This window comes from Saimiri boliviensis, chromosome 6, assembly GCF_048565385.1.
Source record: "Saimiri boliviensis isolate mSaiBol1 chromosome 6, mSaiBol1.pri, whole genome shotgun sequence".
NCBI lineage: Eukaryota > Metazoa > Chordata > Mammalia > Primates > Cebidae > Saimiri > Saimiri boliviensis.
The window spans coordinates 124961069-124984967 of NC_133454.1; the positions used below are offsets into that span (position 1 = coordinate 124961069).

General features: G+C 47.2%; 1 protein-coding gene and 1 pseudogene across 1 annotated transcript; both read left to right on the top strand.

Annotated features, from left to right (window-relative positions):
• The first annotated feature begins 18096 nt into the window (after positions 1-18096).
• LOC120364678 (small ribosomal subunit protein eS1) lies at positions 18097-18989 on the top strand. The gene has a single exon (XM_039471349.2). The coding sequence runs from the start codon at positions 18116-18118 to the stop codon at positions 18908-18910; it is 795 nt and encodes a 264-aa protein (XP_039327283.1). The 5' UTR covers positions 18097-18115; the 3' UTR covers positions 18911-18989.
• A 3938-nt stretch (positions 18990-22927) lies between these two features.
• On the top strand, positions 22928-23143 carry LOC120364567 (small integral membrane protein 15-like; annotated as a pseudogene).
• Positions 23144-23899: the final 756 nt, after the last annotated feature.

The window sequence follows — 23899 nt, forward strand, 5'->3', positions numbered from 1 at the left end:
ACCATGCCCAGCTAATGTTTTGTATTTTTAGTGGAGATGGGATTTCACCATGTTGACCGGGATGGTCTCAATCTCTTGACCTCGTGATCCACCTGCTTCGGCCTCCCAAAGTGCTGGGATTACAGGCGTGAGCCACCGCGCCCAGCCAGAGCTATCTTTTTCTTACTGGCATTACATTTTGCAAATGGAGAGGTAGACTCTGGGTCTTTTTGCCAAGGCAGCAGAGCTGGAGTTTGAATCCTAGTCATTCAACCCTTAAACCTCTATGTTGCTGTTTCTTCAGTGTGTAAAATATTCTCATAGATGAAGCAATGGCCCAGCAGGTCAGCAGCAGACCAGCCCCCAACTTACCCAGCCTCTGTAGGCCTTGGCCACAGGAGCTTTCTCTTCCCTTGAAGTGATCTAATGGGGGAGGAGCTGTCTCTCCGGTGGTTATGGAAGAAGCTCAGTTAGACGCTCTCCTAAGTTGATTGCTAAGTGTCTATTCTGAACTGATGCCCAGTCAGTTTCGTATGAAGAAAGTCGTTTTTCCAAAGCAGGAGGTTTTGTGGAGGCACAAAGACTTCACTGGAGAGCAAATGAGTAAGAGTAGGAGCTGGGGATTTGACGGGAGCTGCATGGTTCCTGGTAATAAGGAAGTTGTCTAGGACTGAAAATGTTAAGGTCAGACACTGATCACAGCAACAGGAAAAGGCTGAAAAGTAGGCCGGAAGTTATTTCCAGCTTCGGAGCACAAAAAGGGAATGGAGAGCACAAATTTCCCTAAAGGGAAATTTGTCCAAATCAAAGGGACTGCTTTTTTTTGGAGACAAAGTCTCACTCTTTCCCCAGGCTAGAGTGCAGTGGCCCAATCATGGCTCACTGCAGCCTCCGTCTCCCGGGTTCAAGCAATTCTCCTGCCTCAGCCTCCCGAGTAGCTGGGACTACAGGAGCACCATCATGCCCAGCTAATTTTTGTATTTTTTTTAAAGTAGAGACAGGATTTTACCATGTTGGCCAGAATGGTCTCGATCCCTTGACCTAGTGATCTGCCTGCCTTGATCTCCCAAAGGCTGGGATTATAGGTGTGTGCCACTGTACCCGGCCAGTTTTGGACTTTAAAATTTTTCTTTATATTTTATTTTTTAGAGACAGAGTCTCGCTCTGTTGCTCAAGGTGGAGTGCAGTGGGGTGACCTCAGCTCACTCCAACCTCCACCTCCCAGGTTCAAGAGATTCTCCTGCCTCAGCCTTCTGAGCAGCTGGGACTACAGGCCCACGCCACAATGCCCAGCTAATTTTTGTATTTTTGGTAGAGAGCCAAGATGACTCCACTGCAGTCTGGTCCGGGTGATAGAGGGAGAAGCCACCTCCAAAAAAGTAAAGAAAAGAAAAAAAAAACACAAGACAAACAAGACACTTTGCCAGAGAAGATAGGCAAATGCGGCCAGGTGGGGTAGTTTACGCCTGTAATCCTAGCACTTTGGGAGGCCAAGGTGGGGGGGAATCACTTGAGCTCAGGAGTTCTAGAACATCCTGGGCAACATGGAGAGACTCTATCTACCAAAAATAAAAAAATTAGCTAGGCCTGGTGGCATGCACCTGCTGGTTCACCTACTTGGGAGGCCAAGGTGGGAGGATCGCTTGAGCCTAGGAGGCGGAGGCTGCAGTGAGCTGAGATCCTGCCACTACAGTCCAGCCTGAGCAATGACAGAGACCCTGTCTCAAAACAAAACAAAACACCAGTGCGGCGTGCGGTGGGTCCCACTTTGGAAAACTGAGGTGGGAGGATTCCTGGTGTCCAGGAGTTCCAGACCAGCCTGGGCAACAAAGCAAGACCCAATCTCTTTTATTTTCTTTTTCTTTTTTCTTTTTTTTTTGTTTGAGACAGAGTCTTGCTTTGTTGCCCAGACTGAAGTGCAGTGGTGTGATCTCAGCTCATTGTGGCCTCTACCTTCTAGGTTCAAGCAATGCTTCAACCTCCCAAATAGCTGGGATTACAGGCACCAGCCACCACGCTCAGCTAATTTTTGTATGTTTTTGATCCTGCTATGTTGGCCAGGTTGGTCTCAAACTCTTGGCCTCAAGTGATCCACACTCTGTAGCCTTCCAAAGTGCTGGGATTACAGGCATGAGCCACCACGCCTGGCCACTATTAATTTTTAATTTTGATTTTTTTTTTTGAGACAGGAGTCTTGCTCAGCTAATTTTTATATTTTTAGTAGACATGGGGTTTCACCATGTTGGTCAGGCTGGTTTTGAACTCCTGACCTCTGGTGATCCACCCGCCTTGGCCTACCAAAATCCTGGGATTACAGACTGGAGCCACCCACTGCTCCTGGCCAGGGCGGAGTTTTTCTGACTAGCAAATAGATGAAATTACCAGAGACAGCACTTAGGGGAAGGAGACAGTGTGGGGAAGAGATCTGGGAGGATCCTCGTGGGTTGTTGATTTGGAAGACCAGAATCCTGGCTCTGACACAGCGGTCTTCTCTACACCTCTATTTTCCTATCTTTAACTGGGGACAAAGCTCTGTCTGCCTGCTGTGACAAGGAAGCGTAGCCACAGTAGACCCACCTGGAAGCAACTAGAAATGACTTGGCTTTTTCTGCCATCTAGTGAATAAATGGGGCATTGCATGCCTTTTCTTCGGAATACATTGTAACACTTGGAACACACTTGTTGCACTTTTATTGCTGAATAATACTCTCTTGTGTGGATATACCATGAAAATATTTTTAAAAATATTGTCCGGGCATGGTGGCTCACGCCTGTAATCCCAGAACTTTGGGAGGCTGAGGCAGGTGTATCACCTGAGGTTAGGAGTTCGATACCAGCTTGGTCAATATAGCAAAACCCCGTCTCTACTAAAAATAAAAAAATGTAACAAACCTGCATGTTCAGCATATGTATTCCAGAATTTAAAGTATAATTTAAAAAAAAAATTAAGCTGGGCGCGGTGGCTCACGCCTGTAATCCCAGCACTTTGGGAGGCAGAGATGGGCGGATCACGAGGTCAGGAGTCAAGACCGACCAACATGGTGAAACCCCGTCTCTACTAAAAGTACAAAATTAGCCGGGGCGTGGTGGTGCATGTCTGTAATCCCAGCTACTCAGGAGGCTGAAGCAGGAGAATCGCCTGAACCCGGGAGGCAGAGGTTGCAGTGAGCTGAGATTGAGCCATTGCACTCTAGCCTGGGGGACAGAGCAACAATCTATCTCAAAAGAAAGAAAGAAAAAAAGACATGACCCAATTTTTGCATCATAGTAAAACTAGTCCTTTGGAGAGGGGATTAGATTGCTCTGTGGAACAGTGATTGTTTATAATTGTTCCAAGGCTGCTGCTGTTTCTTTTTTATTTTTTTGAAATGGAGCCTTGCTCTGTCACCCAGGCTAGAGTGCAGTGGTGCAATCTCGGCTGACTGCAAAATCTACCTCTCAGGTTCAAGAGATTCTCCAGCGTCAGCCTCCCGAGTAGCTGGGATTATAGGCACCCACCGCCATGCCTGGCAAATTTCTGTATTTTTTAGTAGAGACAGGGCTTCACCATGTTGTCCAGGATGGTCTCGATCTCTTGGCCTCGTGATCTGCCTGCTTCGACTTCCCAAAGTGCTGGGATTATAGGCGTGAGCCACCATGCCCAGCCTAAACTTCTTAAAAATGAAAACTAATCTATGATAACAGCAGATTAGTGTTAAAAAGGGCACAAGGAAACTTTGGGGGTGAGGCAGATGTTCACGACCTTGATTGTGGCGTTGGGCTCATAAATGCATACTTACAACAAAAATCATCAAACTGTGTGCATCAAATATGTGTAGTTGGTTGTACACACACAAAAAGAAGCATACACTGAGCACTTACTGCGTGTCAAGCACTGAGACGGTGGACAGAGGCACAAGAAAGGAGTCTCGGGAAGGCAGATTCAAGATGGCTGATCACTAGCAGCTCGGGATTGTAGCTCCCAGTGAAAGCGCAAAGAACAGAGGACGCCACACCTTCACATGAATTCTTGTTGCTCACGCACCAGGAGATTCCCAGCGGAGGAGCCCCACGGGTCGCCAGCGCGACTCTTGTGACTGGCGAGGCGGTTTTGCCAGCGCCTTGGAGCTTCGGTTCTTGGTGCAGAGTCAGAAAAGCACCATCAATCTTAACGCCGCTGATTTGGTCGGCGCAGTGGGTTGCTCAGATTTCGGCGCTGAGAATCAGTAAGTTGGACGTCCACTCAGAAACCCAATTACAAAGACGGTAAATACGAAGACCACAGATGGATAAATTTATAACAAAGGGAAGAAAACAGCCCAAAAAGGCTGAGAATACCCAAGATCAGAACGCCTCTCCCTCAGCAGGGGATCACAGTTCCTCATCAGCAACGGAACAAGGCTTGATGGAGAACGAGTGTGTTCCAATTACAGAAGCAGGCTTCAAAATGTGGATAATGAGAAACTTCTGTGAATTAAAAGAACTTGTTTTAACCCAATCTAAAGCAACTAAGAACTTCGAAAAAAGATTTGACGAAATGTTAACAAGAATACACAATTTAGAGAGGAATATAAGTGAATTGATGGAGCTGAAAAACACAATACGAGAACTTTGTGAAGTATGCACAAGTTTTAACAGCCGAATTGATCAAGCAGAAGAAAGGATATCAGAGTTCGAAGACCAACTCAATGAAATGAAACAAGAAGACAAGATTAGAGAAAAAAGGATAAAAAGGAACGAGCAAAGTCTCCAAGAAATATGGGACTATGTGAAAAGACCTAATCTACGCTTGATAGGTGTACCTGAATGTGACGAAGAGAATGAATCCAAGCTGGAAAATACGCTTCAGGACATTATTCAGGAAAATTTTCCCAACCTAGTAGTGCAGGATAATATTCAACTCCAGGTAATACAGCGAACACCACAGAGATATTCCTCAAAAAGAGCAACTCCAAGGCACATAATCATCAGATTCACCAGGGTTGAAATGAAGGAGAAAATACTAAGGGCAGCCAGAGAGAAAGGTCAGGTTACCCACAAAGGGAAGCCTGTTAGACTTACAGCAGATCTCTCAGCAGAAACCCTACAAGCCAGAAGAGAGTGGGGGCCAATATTCAACATCCTTAAAGAAAAGAACTTTCAACCCAGAATTTCACATCCAGCCAAACTAAGCTTCACAAGTGAAGGAAAAATAAAGTTTTTTGTGAATAAACAAGCACTCAGAGACTTCATCACCACCAGGCCTGCTTTACAAGAGCTTCTGAAAGAACCACTACACATAGAAAGGAACAAACAGTATCAGCCTTTCTAAAAAAATACCAAAAAGAGCATCAATATAATGAAGAATTTACATCAACTAATGGGCAAAATAGCCAGCTAATATTAAATGGCAGTATTAAATTCACATATATTATTATTAATTCTAAATTTAAGTTGACTAAATCCCCCAATCCAAAGAGAGACAGGCAATTTGAATAAAAAACTAAAACCCACCAGTATGCTGCATCCAGACCCATCTCACATTCAAGGATACACAAAGACTCAAAACAAGGGATGGAGAAGGATTTACCAACCAAACGGAGAGCTAAAATAAATAAATAAAAAGCAGAAGTTACAATTAAGCAACAAAGATCAAAAGAAGCAAAGAAGGACATTATATAATAATAAAAGGATCAATGCAACAACAAGAAGAGCTAAAGATCCTAAATACATACACACACAATACAGGAATACGCAGACATACGAGACTAATAAAGAGACTTAGACTCCCACACAATAATAGTGGGAGACTTCAACATTAATGTTAGACAGATCAGTGAGACAGAAAATTAACAACGATATCCAGGACTTGAACTCAGATCTGGAACAAGTAAATGTAATGAACATTTATAGAACTCTCCACTTTAAATATACAAAATATACACTCTTATCAGTACCACATCATATCAACTTAGAAGTTTTTTTTTTTTTTTTTTGGAGTTTCGCTCTTGTTACCCAGGCTGGAGTGCAATGGCATGACCTCGGCTCACTGCAACCTCCGCCTCCTGGGTTCAGGCAATTCTCCTGCCTCAGCCTCCTGAGTAGCTGGGATTACAGGCACGTGCCACCATGCCCAGCTAATTTTTTGTTTTTTAGTAGAGACGGGGTTTCACCACGTTGATCAGGATGGTCTCGATCTCTTGACCTCGTGATCCACCCGCCTCGGCCTCCCAAAGTGCTGGGATTACAGGCTTGAGCCACCGCGCCCGGCCTCAACTTAGAAGTTTAAACGAAATGTTGGTTGGCTCCTTGTTTGTTATTCTCTTCCCTCATTTTCTTTTATGTCTCCATTATTAAGGACAATTATAGGCATACCCATATTTAGACTGCATTCTAGCCGGGCAATAAAGCAATACCCCCATCCTCTCTCCCTCTTCCTCTTTCTCTTTCTTCCTCTTCTTTATTCTTTTTCTTAAAAAGAAAAAAAAAAGCAGCAGCAGCAGCAGCAGCAGCAGTGACCTTGCTTTTTATTTCAAATGGTCATAGGCAAAAGAAAAAAAAATTTTTTTTGATCTTCTTTTCTCAAGTAGTGTTATCTCAGTTCTTCTAACCTTTTCTCCCTTCTTTCTAATATTTACCCATCTGTCAAAGACTGCATGAATTCTGTCCTACATGTTGAGAATTTGGACCCAGTGAGGTCTCCTCAAAAAAAAAACAAACCAAGGCAAGGCTTTGTTCCTTTCAGGAAGCTCTAGTGCAGATTTCGTTTTCAGGGGCAGTCAGGCTGTTGGCAGAATGCCGTCCATGTGGCTGTAGGACTGAGGTTCTTGGTTCCTTCCTGGCTGTTGGCCTGGGGTTTTCAGCTTCTAAAGACTGTTGACATTTCCTAGTCTCCTGGCCCCCTACAAAGCCAGTTACAGCAGATTAAGTTCCTCTTGCTTCCAATCTCTGTCTTTCCCATTTGCCACATCTCTGTGATGCATCTTTCTTAGCTCCAGCCAGAGAAATTTATCCCCTCTTAAGGGCTCATGCGATTAGATTGGGCCCACCCAGATAATCCAGACTAATCTCTTCATTTTAAGGTCTGTGACATTAATTACATCTGCAAAATCCCTTTGTAGCAGTACATAGATTATGTTTGATTGACTAATTAGGGGACAGGAATCTTGGGGAGATATCTTTAGAATTCTGCCTACTACACAGGCCTCATAGAATTAATTAATTAGGGAATATTCTTCTATTTTCCTTCTGTCTTTTTTTTGAGACAGAGTCTCACCCAGGCTAGAGTGCAGTGGAGTGATCTCAGCTCACTGCAGCCTCCAACCCTCTGGTTTAAGCAATTCTTCTCCCCCAGCCTCCCAAGTAACTAGGATTACAGGTGCCCACCACCATGCCCAACTGATGTTTTGTATTTTTTTTTTTTTTTTTTTTTGAGACGGAGTTTCGCTCTTGTTACCCAGGCTGGAGTGCAATGGCGCGATCTCGGCTCACCGCAACCTCCGCCTCCTGGGTTCAGGCAATTCTCTTGCCTCAGCCTCCTGAGTAGCTGGGATTACAGGCACGCGCCACCATGCCCAGCTAATTTTTTGCACCTTTAGTAGAGACGGGGTTTCACCATGTTGACCAGGATGGTCTGGATCTCTTGACCTCGTGATCCACCCGCCTCGGCCTCCCAAAGTGCTGGGATTACAGGCTTGAGCCACCGCGCCCGGCTGTTTTGTATTTTTAGTAGAGACAGGGCTCGCCATGTTGGTCAGGGTGGTCTTGAACTCCTCACCTCACGTGATCTACCCACCCCCCCCAAAAAAAAAAAAGAAAGAAAGAAAGGAGTCTTGGACTCTGCGGTAGCTCCAAGTCTTGTGGCAGGGCAGGTGGAGAAACAGCTAATTACCTTCAAACTTAAGCTCTAATCCTGGCTCCTGCACACACTGGCTACATGTACTTGGGCCACTTACTTAACCCCTTTAAGGAACGGGGTGTGTACGTACACCACTGATTATATCATGATATATATAAATATATATATATATATATATATAATTATATATTATGTATATGATATCAATATATATATTGCTCCTCTAGTACATGCTTCACAAGCGATGCTCTCATATATTATGACATCATGTATTAATATCATACATATACACACATGTTTATCTCACTGATTACTAACTTAATTAAAGAGTCTGAGAGGTCTTTTTTGAGACAGAGTCTCACTCTGTCACCCACGCTGGAGTGCAAGCAGCATGATCTCAGCTCACTGCAACCTCTGCCTCCCAGGTTCAAGCAATTCTCCTGCCTCAGGTTCCAGAGTAGCTAGGATTACAGGTGTGTGCCACCACACCTGGGTAAATTTTTAGTAGAAACCGGGTTTCACCATGTTGGTCAGGCTGATCAAGAACTCCTGACCTCAAATGATTCACCCACCCCAGCCTCCCAAGGAGCAGAGATTACAGGCATGAGCTACGTCATGCCTGGCCAAGAGCATTTTTTTTTTTAATAGAGACAGGGTCTTGCTATGTTGCCCAGGCTGGTCTCAAACTCCTGGGCTCAAGCAGTCCTCCTGCCTCAGCCTCCCAAAATGCTAACATTACAGTCATGAGCCACTGTGCCCAGCCTCTGAGGGCAGTTCTTTTTTTTTTTTTTTTTTTGAGACGGAGTTTCGCTCTTGTTACCCAGGCTGGAGTGCAATGGCGCGATCTCGGCTCACCGCAACCTCCACCTCCTGGGTTCAGGCAATTCTCCTGCCTCAGCCTCCTGAGTAGCTGGGATTACAGGCACGCACCGCCATGCCCAGCTAATTTTTTGTATTTTGAGTAGAGACGGGGTTTCACCATGTTGACCAGGATGGTCTTGATCTCTCGACCTCGTGATCCACCCGCCTCGGCCTCCCAAAGTGCTGGGATTACAGGCTTGAGCCACCGCACCCGGCCTGAGGGCAGTTCTTTTTTTTCTTTTTCTTTTTTTTTTTTTTTTTTTGAGACGGAGTTTCGCTCTTGTTACCCAGGCTGGAGTGCAATGGCGCGATCTCGGCTCACCGCAACCTCCGCCTCCCGGGCTCAGGCAATTCTCCTGCCTCAGCCTCCTAAGTAGCTGGGATTACAGGCACGCGCCACCACGCCCAGCTAGTTTTTTTTGTATTTTTTTAGTAGAGATGGGGTTTCGCCATGTTGACCAGGATGGTCTCGATCTCTCGACCTCGTGATCCACCCGCCTCGGCCTCCCAAAGTGCTGGGATTACAGGCTTGAGCCACCGCGCCCGGCCTCTGAGGGCAGTTCTTATGAGGCATACTGGAGAAGCACAGAAGCAATGTTTTTTAAAATTTAATTTAATGTAATTTAATTTAATTAATTTTTATTTATTTATTCTGAGACAGGGTCTCACCCTGTTGCCCAGGCTGGAATGTAATGGCTGGATCACAGCTCACTGCAGCCTCAACCTTCTGGGCTCAAGCAATCCTTCTACCTCAGCCTCCAAAGTAGCTGGGACTGCAGGTGCACACCACCATGCCTGGCTAATTTTTTGATATTTTGTTAAAATGAGGGTCCTACTATATAGCCCAGGCCAATCTTGAGCTCCTGAGATCAAGCAATCTTCCCACCTCAGCCTCCCAAAGTGCCAGGATTATAGGTGTGAGCCACCTTGCCAGGCTAGAAGCAATGCTTTTGACCTGAAGAATTCAGGGAAGGCTAGACAGAAACAGGGACATTTGGAGTGAGACTCAAAGAATGAACAGGAGTTTGCTGGCTAGAAAAGATCAGGGCAGTTTCTTCCAGAGAGAACAGCTTGGAGATGAGAAATGTGGGGAATTAGCTACCCAGGGTGGCTGGAAGGGAGGCTGAGAGGAGGAGGAGGAGAAATGGGGTGGAGTGGGGGAAAGAGACAGAGACAGAGAGAGGGGAGAGAGAGAGAGAGAGAGAGGGAGAGGAGAGAGAGAAGAGAGGCAGAGAGAAAGAGAGAGAGAGACAGAGAGAGGAGAGAAAGAAAGGAGAGAGAGACCGAGAGAGAGGAGAGAGAGACAGAAAGGAGAGAGAGACAAAGAGAAAGGAGAAAGAGAGACGGAGACACGGAGAGACGAAAAGGAGAGAGAGAGGAGAGAGTTGGAGAGAAAGGAGTGAGAGAGAGACAGAGACATAGAGAGAGAGAGAGTAACAGAGAGAGAGAGACAGACAGACAGAAGCTGGGGTAGGTTGAGGGTGGTTAAGCCCTGGAACAGCAGATTTAGGGACTTGCCCCTGGGGAACAGATGATGGGACTGATGATCCTGGCGACCCTGTGGAGGCAAGGCAAGCCTAGAGGCCGGGAGACAGGCGTGGCGGGAGCAGGCCTCTTTAGCAGGTGCAGATACCTAGCCCAGATACTGAGAGGGAGAGTGGCTTTAAGGAAAGCCTCCTGTTTCTGCCTTGAGGGGTCTAGAGGATGGAGCTGCATCCCCTAGGACAGAGAGGGTGGGCGATGCAGAGGGCAGGGAAGACAAGCAGGCAGGTTCTGGATGGCTGAGTTGGGTTTGAGAGCTGTGCAGGCGGAGTGAAGACGTCCAGCGGGCGATTAGAATGGACAGGCTATAGCTCAGGAGTGGCCTTGACTCTACCGGCCAGCTACAGGTGACCGTCCCGAAGGGGACATCAAGTGCGTTAGATGCCTGGGGCCTCGTGCAGGAGGGGCCAGGGAGGGCCTTTCTTGTTTCTCTGTGTAGTCTGGTCTGCTTTGGGCTCTGTTCTTTTTCTTGCCCCTTGAGGGCAGTTTCATTTATGCATTCACTCATTCATTCATTCAATCATTTGTTCAGCAAATCCTGCGCTGGGCACAGTGAAGAAGCAGGCTGTGAGGGTCTCTACCCTCACGGAGCCAGCACCTGGAGGAAGGAGCCGAAGAAAACAAAGCGAGTTTCTGTCTCTGTGTCACAGGTCCCCGAGCTGGGAGGAGAGAAGGCAGGAATTGGCACGGGGTGTTGGGAGGGGCATGGCCAGGGAAGGCCTCTCGGGGAAGGGGCTTCTGCAGCATCACCCGTCCTCTTCCTGGGCCCATCAGGAGCTCTGAAGGGTGACATCTCCTCCCTGGAGAGTCTCAAACCCCCATTTCAACTCTGGGCTGGAACCTCTCCAAGTGGATGGCCCCCCAACCACTCATTCTCCTGCTGGCATCTCCAGCCAGGAAGTCAGTCGGCCCCGCCCACCTCAGCGGAGGGTCCCCTGCCCTGCCCGTGTGGCCTTGGCACTAGGCTGCCCTTTGCGTCCTCTCCCCGGGGCTGCTGCCGCCAGGGTGTCCTCCAGACCCATAGAGCTTATCAAGACCTTCCTCTGTCATCCACTTTCGGTGACTCCCCAGAACCCAGGGTTCCTGTTCAGATTTCATCTGGGGCCCCCTCGCCTGCCTCCGACACCCTTGCTTCACTGGTGACCCTTCCTTCCCTTCAAGGAACCACCTGCTCCACCTCAGCCCCTCGCTGTCCCATCTCGGGCCGTCCCTCATGCCTTTCCTGCCTCTGGAAGCATTTCCCCTTTCTCCTGCCCAACCTAAAGCCCACTCCTCCCGCGAGGCCCAGCTCGGGATCCCCTCCATGACTGTCTTTCGCCTGGCTGCGCTGCCTGAGCCTTCCTTGCCCACCTCTGGAATGCCCTCTGAGCATCCTGGAGTCCTGGCTGCTGGGTTCCAGCCTCATCTCTGCCTTGACAACGCTGACCGTGTGGCCTGAGACCACGCCCTAGTCTACTCAGCTGAATGACAAGGAAAATAGCCCCCTGAGCAGACCTGTGCATACGTGCGTGTGGGTGCCTGTGTGTGTGGAAGGCCCACGCAGCCCCAGGTGTGGCTGCACACTTACCCGTCACCACACCCTCTCACCCGGTCACGCCAGGTCTGCACACCACTCCTTTTTCCATATAATGGCTCTCTCTTTCTCTCCCTCTCTCTTTCTTTTTTTTTTTTTTTGAGACGGAGTTTCGCTCTTGTTACCCAGGCTGGAGTGCAATGGCACGACCTTGGCTCACCGCAACCTCTGCCTCCTGGGTTCAGGCAATTCTCCTGCCTCAGCCTCCTGAGTAGCTGGGATTACAGGCACGCACCACCATGCCCAGCTAGTTTTTTGTATTTTTAGTAGAGACGGGGTTTCACCATGTTGACCAGGATGGTCTCGATCTCTTGACCTCGTGATCCACCCGCCTCGGCCTCCCAAAGTGCTGGGATTACAGGCTTGAGCCACCGCGCCCGGCTCTCTCTCTTTCTTGACAGAGTCTTGCCCTGTTGCCCAGGCTTACAGGCACACATCACCACACCCTACTAAGTTTTCATATTTCTTTGTAGAGACAGGGTCTTGCCATGTTGCTCAGGCTGGTCCCAGGCTCCTGGGCTCAAGTGACCCACCCACCTCAGTCTCCCAGTGAAAGTGCTGGCATTACAGCTGTGAGCCACCATGCCCCACCCTCTTTTTTTTTTTTTCTGCCAGGGTCTGGTCTCTCTGTGTTGTCCTGCGTGGAGTGCAGTGGCGTGATCAGAGCTCACTACACCCTTGACCTCACAGGCTCAGGTAACCTCCCACCTCAGCCTCCTGAGGAGCCACCACCACACCCAGCTAATGTTTGTAGTTTATGTAGAGATGGGGTCTCACTATGTTGGCCAGGCTAGTCTCAAACTCCTGGACACAAGTGCTTCTCCTGCCTCACCCTCCCAAAGTTCTGGGATTACAGGCATGAGCTATCACACCCAGCTGACTTCTTTTTCTCACCAAGAAACACACTAAATAAATTTACTATTAGATATGGTGGGGTTTTTTTTATTATTATTATTTTTTGAGATGGAGTCTCACTCTGTCTCCCAGACTGGAGTGCAATGGCGCGATTTTGGCTCATTGCAACCTCCAACTCTCTGGTTCAAGCAATTCTTCTGCCTCAGCCTCTTGAGTAGCTGGGACTACAGGCGAGTGCCACCACACCTGGCTAATTTTTTGTATTTTTAGTAGAGACAGAGTTTCCCTGTGTTAGCCAGGATGGTCTCCTGATCTTGTAATCCGCCCGCCTTGGCCTCCCAAAGTGCTGGGATTACAGGAGTGAGCCACCGAGGCTGGCCCAATGCCTCCACCCCCAGGCTGGAGGCAGTGGCGCCATCTTGGCTCACTGAAACCTCAGCCTCCCGATTCTCCTGCCTCAGCCTCCTAAGTAGCTGGGATTACAGGCACCCACCACCACACAAAGCTAATTTTTGTAGAGACAAGGTTTTACCATATTGACCGGGCTGGTCTCGACCTCCTGACCTCATGTGATCTGCCTGCTTTGTCCTCCCAAAGTGCTGGGATTACAGGTGTGAGCCACTGCACCCAGCCTGTTTTGTTTCATTTTGAGACAGGGTCTGGAATGGCTTGCTCTGTTGCTCAGGCTAGAATACCATCGTCATAGCTCACCAGCCTTGAACTCCTGGACTCAAGCAATCCACCTGCCTCGGCCTGCCAAGGAATTGGGACTTTAGGCATGCACCACCACACCTAGCTAATTTTTAATTTTTTTGTAGAGATAGGATCTCACTGTATGGCCCAGGCTGGTCTCAAACTCCTGGGCTCAAGCCATCCTCCTGCCTTGGCCCTCCGAAGAGCTAGGATTATAGGCATGAGCCACTGCACCTGGCCTGTACCTCTTTTCTTAGATTTATTCCTAGTGATTTTTTTCTTTGTGTTATTAAAAATAGAGCCAGGCGTGGTGACTCATGCCTGTAATCCCAGCACTTTGGGAGGCTGAGGAGGGCAGATCACGTGAGATCAGGAGTTCAAGACCAAGAAACATGGCAAAACCCCATCTCTACTAAAAAAAAAAAAAAAAAAATTAACCAGGCAAGGTGGCACATGCCTCTCTATGGGAAGAAAGTGGCCCAGGTGCAATGGCAAGAGACTGAAGGCACAATCTGTCCTGGCATAATAAATAACTGATTACTTAGTTATAGCAATAATTTCAAACATATTTACTGATCACTTAGTTATAGCAATGATATATTTACTGATTACTTAGCCACAGAAATGACACCAAATAGATATTAGATTCAATCACATAATCAATTATATAATCAATCTTACTACATCATTATTCTCTATTAATCTTTGCTTTAGTGTAGGAACATTTAGTCTTTTTTTTTTTTTGAGACGGAGTTTCACTTTTGTTACCCAGGCTGGAGTGCAATGGCACGCTCTCGGCTCACCGCAACCTCCTCCTCCTGGGTTCAAGCAATTCTCCTGCCTCAGCCTCCCGAGTAGCTGGGATTACAGGCACGTGCCACCATGCCCAGCTATTTTTTTGTATTTTTAGTAGAGACGGGGTTTCACCATGTTGACCAGGATGGTCTCGATCTCTCGACCTCGTGATCCACCCGCCTCGGCCTCCCAAAGTGCTGGGATTACAGGCTTGAGCCACCGCGCCCGGCAGACATTTAGTCTTACAGACATAATCGGGTGAAATATAATTAGGAACTGGAGGGACGTTGTGAAAAGTGACCAGGAGGTGAGAGTGAATGCCTTGTGGTAGTGCCAGCGCCTGAGAAGGTGCCCTTACTTAGCAGGCAGGCCTTGCGGTAATGCTAGTGTCAGTGGGGTGGGGGTCGGCGGGGGGAGCCGTTACTTAGCACTCTGTGAGGGGGAGTTTCCATCTCACTGGGGGCTTCAGAGAAAACTCTGCTCTGCCGGCTCTTGAGGAACATCTGACACTAGCCAGGCCGGCCCACGGACATCCAGGGTTTTTTTTTTTTTTTTTTTTTTTTTTTTTTTTTTGAGACGGAGTTTCGCTCTTGTTACCCAGGCTGGAGTGCAATGGCGCAATATCGGCTCACCGCAACCTCCGCCTCCTGGGTTCAGGCAATTCTCCTGCCTCAGCCTCCTGAGTAGCTGGGATTACAGGCACGCGCCACCATGCCCAGCTAACTTTTTGTATTTTTAGTAGAGACGGGGTTTCACCATGTTGACCGAGATGGTCTCGATCTCTTGACCTCGTGATCCACCCGCCTTGGCCTCCCAAAGTGCTGGGATTACAGGCGTGAGCCACCGCGCCCGGCACATCCAGGGGTTTAAACACCTCTCCGCGGTGCTGTGCTCCGACGGTCACCATCCTTGTTCACTTTCATGTTCCACTTTCCCACCCGATGCTCCCTTGTAAATTCTTAGAAGCTGTGAGAAGAATAGAGGAATCCTAAAAAGCCTTTGCTCTCTCTGATAAGTGCATAGAAAGATACTGACGTATGTGCCTCCCCTCCTTGCAGCGGCTACCTGAGAGGGAGGGGCCCTCTGTACTGTACCCACGTGATCCTCGGTACTATACCCATGGGGCCCCCTGAACTGTACCCACGTAGCCCCACGTATTGTAAAAACGTGATTTGCTTGACTCCTACCAATCGTGTCAAATGAGTTATTCTCCAGCTCTGCCCCTCTGGCTGTAACAATAACTATCAGCACGTCCAGGCATTCAGGGCTGGACCACTGCTGGACTCTGCCCCTTGACAGCAGTGGTCCCCTGGCCCAGCTGAATTCTTCTCTTAACTCTGTGTTTTGTATCTTTCTTTTCTATGCTCTTTCATCTCGGCACACAAAAGAACACCCACTAGATCCTGTGGGGCTAGACCCAGCACCTCTAATCCCAGCTACTTGGGAAAAGCTGAGGCAGGAGAATCGCTTGCATCTGGGAGGTGAAGGTTGCAGTGAGTCGAGATCATGCCACTGTACTCCAGTCTGGGCAACAGAGTGAGACTTCATCTCAGAAAAAAAAAAAAAAAATGAATAAAGGAATGATTTTCTTAGTTTCATGTTTCAGATTGTTTACTGCTACAGTGAATAGAAATACAATTGATTGGCTGGGCACAGTGGCTCATGCCTGTAATCCCAGCACTTTGGGAGGCTGAGGCGAGTGGATCACGACGTCAAGAGATTGAGACCATCCTGGCCAGCATGGTGAAATCCCAGCTCTACTAAAAATACAAAAATCAGCTGAGTGTGGTGGCATGCTCCTGTAATCCTAGCTACTTGGGAGGCTGAGGCAGGAGAATCCCTTGAACCTGGGAAGTGGAGGTTGCAGTGAGCCAAGATCATGCCACTGCACTCCAGCCTAGCCAATAGAGGAAGACTCCTTCTCAAAAACAGAAAAAAAAGAAAAGAAATACAATTGATTTTTGTATATTGATCTGTTTTAACCTACCTTGTGTTGGCCTTACCAACTCATTCTTAGTTGAAGAAGCCGGACAAACTCCATCTTAGCTTCTTCACTTACAGTTATTTTCCCTCCGTTAGGTATGTAGCTGTAGTGTGTAGCTGTGGCAGGATGACACCAGGCACACTCAGGAATGCATTCGCTGATAAGGTACTGAGTCAAGCAGTACCAGCAGACCCTGGGAATGCAGATGTTGCTAAGTACCCAGAGCCCCCACATCTGTAAGTTGTATGTCTTTTGTGACAGCTTCACCTCCTGCACCTGGTACTGTTTCTAGTTTATCTTTTAACTTTTTGCTTGCTCTGCTTCTGTGAGAAAAAAAATGCTTCGGCTAGGTTCCCCCTCCGTTTTCAAACCAGGGTGTAAGAAACCACCTAACTCTTTCTTCTGGGCCCAGAGAATTTGGGGCGTTAGCCATCTCTCGGTCACCGGCAATAAAGGACTCGCAAGACAAATCTCAGAATGTGGCACATTACTTTACTTGCTTGGGTATAACAGATCTTGTATCCTACAACCTTGCTGAACTCATTAATTCTAATAGCTTTCATAGACTCTATAGGATTTTCTGTATATAGGATTATGTCATCTGTGAAAACAGAGTTTTACTTTTCCCTTTAAATGCACATGATGAGATGAACATCCTTGTCTTGTTCTTTATTTTAGTGGGAAAGCATGAAATCTTTCATCATTAAGCATGATGTTACAGGAGGCCCGGAGTGATGGCTCACGCCTGTAATCCCAGCACTTTGGGAAGCTGAGGAGGAAGGATCACCTGAGGTCAGGAGTTTGAGACCAGCCTGGCCAACCTGGTGAAACCCAGTCTCTGCTAAAAATACAGAAATTAGGGCCAGGCGCAGTGGCTCATGCCTTCAATCCCAGCACTTTGGGAGGCCAAGGCGGGCAGATCACAAGGTCAGGAGTTCGAGACCAGCCTGACAAACATCATGAAATCCCATCTCTACTAAAAATGCAAAAATTACTTGGATGTGGTGGTGCATGTCTGTAGTCCCAGTTACTTGGGAGGCTGAGGCAAGAGAACTGCTTGAACCCAGGAGGCAGAGGTTGCAGTGAGCCAAGATCATGCCACTGCACTTCAGCCTGGGTGACAGAGCGAGACTCTGTCTCTTTTGTTTTGTTTTGTTTTAGTCCCAAAACACTGTCCTTTTGTTGTTGTTGTTGTTGTTGAGACACTGTGTCAGAAGAAAAAAGAACAAAAGGCTGGGCGCGGTGGCTCAAGCCTGTAATCCCAGCACTTTGGGAGGCCGAGGTGGGTGGATCACGAGGTCAAGAGATCCAGACCATCCCGGTCAACATGGTGAAACCCCGCCTCTACTAAAAATACAAAAAATTTAGCTGGGCATGGTGGCACGTGCCTGTAATCCCAGCTACTCAGGAGGCTGAGGCAGGAGAATTGCCTGAACCCAGGAGGCGGAGGTTGCAGTGAGCCGAGATCGCGCCATTGCACTCCAGCCTGGGTAACAAGAGCGAAACTCCATCTTAAAAAAAAAAAAAAAAAGAAAAAAGAACAAAAACAAAAATTAGCCAGGTGTGGTGGCGTGTGACTGTAACTCTAATGCCAGGTACTCAGGAGGCTGAAACAGGAGAATGGCTTGTACCACCACACCAAGCTAATTTTTTTCATAGAGACAGAGTCTTGCTATGTTGTCCAGGCTTGCCTCTAATTCTTGGCCTCAAGCAAGCTAACCACTTCAGTCTCCCAGGTGCTGGGATTATAGGTGTGAGCCACTGCATCAGCTAGAATTATTTTCCTATGCTGCTGGATTCAGTTTCCTAGCATTTTGTTGAAGATTTTGGTGTCCATATCCACAAGGGATTTTGCTCTGTAGTTTCTTGTGATGTCTTTGTCTGGTTTTGTTATCAGGGTAATAATAATACTGGCCTAATAGAATGAGTTGAGAAGTAGCCCCTCCTCCTCTTCCATTTTTGGGAAGTGTTTGTGAAGAATTGGTATTAATTCCCTTTTGGCCCTCTGAGCAGCACCATGGCGGTTGGCAAGAACAAGCGCCTTACGAAAGGCGGCAAAAAGGGAGCCAAGAAGAAAGTGGTTGATCCATTTTCTAAGAAAGATTGGTATGATGTGAAAGCGCCCGCTATGTTCAACATAAGAAATATTGGAAAGACGCTAGTCACCAGGACCCAAGGAACCAAAATTGCATCGGATGGCCTCAAGGGCCGAGTATTTGAAGTTAGTCTTGCTGATTTGCAGAATGATGAAGTTGCATTTAGGAAATTCAAGCTCATTACTGAAGATGTTCAGGGCAAAAACTGCCTGACTAACTTCCATGGCATGGATCTTACCCGTGACAAAATGTGTTCCATGGTCAAAAAATGGCAGACAATGATTGAAGCTCATGTTGATGTCAAGACTACCGATGGTTACTTGCTTCGTCTGTTCTGTGTTGGTTTTACTAAAAAACGCAACAATCAGATACGGAAGACCTCTTATGCTCAGCACCAACAGGTCCGCCAAATCCGGAAGAAGATGATGGAAATCATGACCCGAGAGGTGCAGACAAATGACTTGAAAGAAGTGGTCAATAAATTGATTCCAGACAGCATTGGAAAAGACATAGAAAAGGCTTGCCAATCTATTTATCCTCTCCATGATGTCTTCGTTAGAAAAGTAAAAATGCTGAAGAAGCCCAAGTTTGAATTGGGAAAACTCATGGAGCTTCATGGTGAAGGCAGTAGTTCTGGAAAAGCCGCTGGAGATGAGACAGGTGCTAAAGTTGAACGAGCTGATGGATATGAACCACCAGTCCAAGAATCTGTTTAAAGTTCAGACTTACAGTAGTGGCAAATAAAAAGTTATTTGTGAAAAAAAAAAAAAAAAAAAAAAAAAAAAAAAAAAAGAATTGGTATTAATTCTTTTTTTTTTTTTTTTTTTTTTTTGAGACGGAGTTTCGCTCTTGTTACCCAGGCTGGAGTGCAATGGCGCGATCTCGGCTCACCGCAACCTCCGCCTCCTGGGTTCAGGCAATTCTCCTGCCTCAGCCTCCTGAGTAGCTGGGATTACAGGCACACGCCACCATGCCCAGCTAATTTTTGTATTTTTAGTAGAGACGGGGTTTCACTATGTTGACCAGAATGGTCTCGATCTCTTGACCTCGTGATCCACCCGCCTCGGCCTCCCAAAGTGCTGGGATTACAGGCTTGAGCCACCGCGCCCGGCCGGTATTAATTCTTTAAATGTTTGGTAGAAGTTAGTAGTGAAGAAGTTCCTAGTCATCTGGGCCTGGACTTTTCTTTGTAAGTAGGTTTTCAATTTTTTTTTGAGACAGAGTCTCACTCTGTCGCCCAGGCTGGAGTGCAGTGGTGAGATTTCGGCTCATTGCAACCTCTAGCTCCTGGGTTGAAGCTATTCTCTTGCCTCAGTCTCCCAAGCAGCTGGGACTACAGGTGCACACCACCACATCGGCCAATTTTTTTTTTTTTTTTTTTGTATTTTTAGTAGAGACAGATTTTCACCATGTTGGCCAGATTGGTTTCAAACTCCCGACCTCATGTAATCCGCCCACTTCGTCCTCCCAAAGTGCTGTGATTACAGGTGTGAGCCACCGTGCCTGGCCCATCTCCACAGGTTCTGAGAGGTAGGACGGGGACATCTATGAGGGGCCAGTGTTCTGCCTACCACCAGAACCCTGAGCAGTTATTTTTTAGGTATATTTGCTAAAAACAAGACAAGACAAAACCAAAAAAACCCAACCAACTAAATGAACAAGCAGAAATCAAACAAACAAAATATATGAAACCCTTTTTTTGAAAAACAGTAATCGGAAGTCAAAGTAACTATAATATTGGGGTTATTATTCGTTATTTTATTTTACTTTTTTGGTTTGTAAAATTTTTTTTTTTTTTTGAGATGGAGTTTCGCTCTTGTTACCCAGGCTGGAGTGCAATGGCGCCATCTTGGCTCACCGCAACCTCTGCCTCCTGGGTTCAGGCAATTCTCCTGCCTCAGCCTCCTGAGTAGCTGGGATTACAGGCACGTGCCACCACGCCCAGCTAGTTTTTTTTTTTTTTTGTATTTTTAGTAGAGACGGGGTTTCACCATGTTGACCAGGATGGTCTCGATCTCTTGACCTCGTGATCCACCCGCCTCGGCCTCCCAAAGTGCTGGGATTACAGGCTTGAGCCACCGCGCCCGGCCAATTTTTTTTTTTTTTAAGTAGAGATGAGGTTTCCCTGTGTTGCCCAGGCTGATCTTGAATGCCTGAGCTCCAGCAATCCTCCCGCCTTGGCATCCTGAAGTACTGGAATTACAGGCATGAGCCACCTTGTCTGGCCTGAAGTTATTTATTAATTTTTTGAGACGGAGTCTCACTCTGTCGCCCAGGTGGGAGTGCAGTGGCTTGATCTCAGCTCCCTGCAACCTCTGCCTCCTTGGTTCAAGCAATTCCCTCCCGAGTAGAGTAGCTGGGACTACCGCTCCTGGCTAATTTTTGTATTTTTAGTAGAGACAGGGTTTCACCATATTGGCCATGCTCATCTCGAACTCCTGACCTCAGGTGATCTGCCCACCTCAGCCTCCCAAAATGCTGGGATTACAGGCGTGAGCCACCGTGCCCCCGGCTGCCTGATGTTATTCTTATATGCTTTTGCAGATATTAAAACTTTTTTAAAAAGATTCTCAACATGTAGATCTAGGACAGAGCACAATTTAAGTACTTTCTAAAATTAAATTTGGTTAACTGTTATAGAAGATTCAGCATTGTTTAACAGCAGCCTTTCTGTTTCATGCCCGAAACCTCACAATAGAAAGTAGAAGGACCACCAAAGTTTTTCCTATGGTAAGCCATCAACAAAGAAAGTGTGGGCCATTAGCAAGTAGCTCTTGGTATCTTACAGTGGGGCTGCGAGCAACACACACTTTTCCTTGAAGAATTTGGATCCCTGTTAGTTAAGCTTAAAGTTCCTACTTTGGGGCCGGGCGCAGTGGCTCAAGCCTGTAATCCCAGCACTTTGGGAGGCCGAGGCGGGTGGATCACAAGGTCGAGAGATCGAGACCATCCTGGTCAACATGGTGAAACCCCGTCTCTACTAAAAATGCAAAAAACTAGCTGGGCATGGTGGCGCGTGCCTGTAATCCCAGCTACTCAGGAGGCTGAGGCAGGAGAATTGCCTGAGCCCAGGAGGCGGAGGTTGCGGTGAGCCGAGATCGCGCCATTGCACTCCAGCCTGGGTAACGAGCGAAACTCCGTCTCAAAAAAAAAAAAAAAAAAAAAAAAAAAAAAGTTCCTACTTTGGGAGTGGGGAGTGGGATCCGAGCCCCTGGGGCGATGTAGAGGGGGCTGGTGTGTAGGGCTGTTGGGACCCACAGGGTCGTGGGGTGTCTATGCTGTGCTGAGGTGCAGGATCTGAGAAGTAAAGAGACAGGACACTGAAGAAGTGGTGAAGAGCATCTGGACTCACACCACCTGTGAGTGGAGATCGGCAAGAGCCTCGAACGCCCAGAAGCGTCCGTATTTATTAGGTACAAGCAGGGGGCAGGGTCGTAAGTGAGGTCATCATCTATAGGCTTTGTAATAGGGCATACATAATCACGTGAGTCACAAACGAGGGGGCCACCCCATTATGTCACCTGAGAAGAGAGGTGGGCTGTGCGCAGCAGGGGGCCATGCCGTGTGCAGTAGTAGAGGGACATGTACAGAAAAGGGGTCCACCCCCATCAGGTCACTGAGGCAAGGAGGTGGGCTGTGTGCAACAGGTGTTTTGCGCAACACTTCTTATCTAGGGGCTGGAGACTTCAAAGGATTTCTAAGAGAAGGATGCTGTAAGCCAATGCAGATATTTATGGGAGGATGATTTGAGCTAGCACAGAAGTGAGGAAAGACTGACAGCGTGTACAGCCACCGCGACCTAGTCACACCAGAGGGGTTCTTCTCCCTCGGTTACTTCCGGGATCTCAGGCCTGAGGCCGATTTTCCACAGGAACTGGATGCAAGGTACCACAACTCCTTTATCAGGAGGAGAGACACTTGTTCCAAGCCTGCCATACAGCGTATGCCCTTTCAGGCAGGGCCGCCACCGCCTGGATCTTTGGTTCTCGTCCTGGTCTGGCTGTTTTCCCACGTACTGCTTCTGTGCTGTGACTGCTCTAGGCATTCCTCCTACTACAAACTACTATATGGTTCTATGGAAGGATTCTATAAATCAGCACTAAATGTGTCAGTACAGCTCCGACTGCAATACCTACATGATTATATAGAAAGATTATATAGAACTAAGTATGCTAGATATAAGTAGTAAGTATGATTATATAAGCTAGATATATGTAAGCAGTAAGTTATACTTCAGGCACTAATTCTATACACTAATATGTGATTATATATAAAGGATTATATAAAGGAAATAGCTGAGTAATAACACTAGAAACTAAGATATTCTTCAGGCACTAATTGTGCCTGGGGTCTGGACAGTTCTCCTTCCTCAGTGCCCATGGGGGTGTGACCCACACGGTGGCCTCTGCTGCGGTTTTCTCCCGGTACCCAGCAGAAACTGCGGCAGTGCAGGATGTGGTGGGGCCATTCCATGATCCCCTGGGACCCTCGGCTCTGCTCAAGGGGCCCGCACTTGCCAAGGCCGAGGGGCAGGGGTCAACGTGGACCCCGTGGATCTGCGGCCTGGATAGGAATTTAAACCGTCTCTCAGAGGTATACAGTAGAACTCAAGAAGACAGTCTACCAAGGGTCATCTAGATCGTGATTGGGTCACTAACAATATCAGGACGAAGTTAGAGGTCACTGCTCAAGCATAAGCCCAGTTTTCATACGACTGCTATGAAGATGCTGATATGAAGGCTTAGGCTGAGGATGTTGTGGAACGGGCTACAAAGGACCCATATGGCTTCCTTACCACTGTTATTTTGGCCCTTACTCCACTGTTCCTAGTAAGTGCTGTATTGTCTTGGAAATTGGCCAGAATGATTGAGGCCAGGGAGAAGGGGCAAGAGAAGAAACGAAAATGCCAAGAAAACATTGCAAAACCTAAATGACTGAAAAAGGGTTGAAGGACTGAACAGGCTCTGCAACCAGAGAAAATCATTTGGAAAATTATGCAGCTTTGGGAGAAACCACTGAAGTTTCTTCTTTGGATTTCTTGACGGTATTATTTAGTAAAGGAAACTGACCAAATGGAAGAATCATGTTAGTTTTGACCTCAATACTGTAGTGACTTTTAGGCTTGGGTGTAAAGGTTATAGGTTTCTATTGACAGTTAATGTAAATTAGCATTTCTTAGGGTACAAATTCCTTATAACCGACTTAGTCATTTGCCACTTAGCAGTTAATGTACTGAAAGGAAGACATCCTGGCTGGGCGCGGTGGCTCAAGCCTGTAATCCCAGGTTCAAGCAATTCTCCTGCCTCAGCCTCCCGAGTAGCTGAGATTACATGCATATGGCACCATGCCTGGTTAATTTTGTATATTTAGTAGAGACAGGGTTTCTCCATGTTGGTCAGGCTGGTCTTAAACTCCTGACCTCAGGTGATCTGCCCGCTCGGCCTCCCAAAGTGCTGGGATTACAGGCATGAGCCACCACACCTGGCCATATTATTATTTCTATAACACCAACTCAAACCAGATTTTCCATTTTTCCATGATTACAAACAGCCCCATGGTTTACATATGAGCCAGCATCTATTGAACACTTAAGTGCCATACACTGTCTGAAGTAATTCCACATATTAACTCATGAATCCTCTCAACATGCCAATTGTATTAGTTACCTATCGATGCTGTAACAAATTACCACAAGGTTCATGGTT

Excerpts from the sequence above, each read along its gene's own strand:
- LOC120364678 (XM_039471349.2), top strand. The coding sequence starts at position 18,116 with ATGGCGGTTGGCAAGAACAAGCGCCTTACGAAAGGCGGCAAAAAGGGA.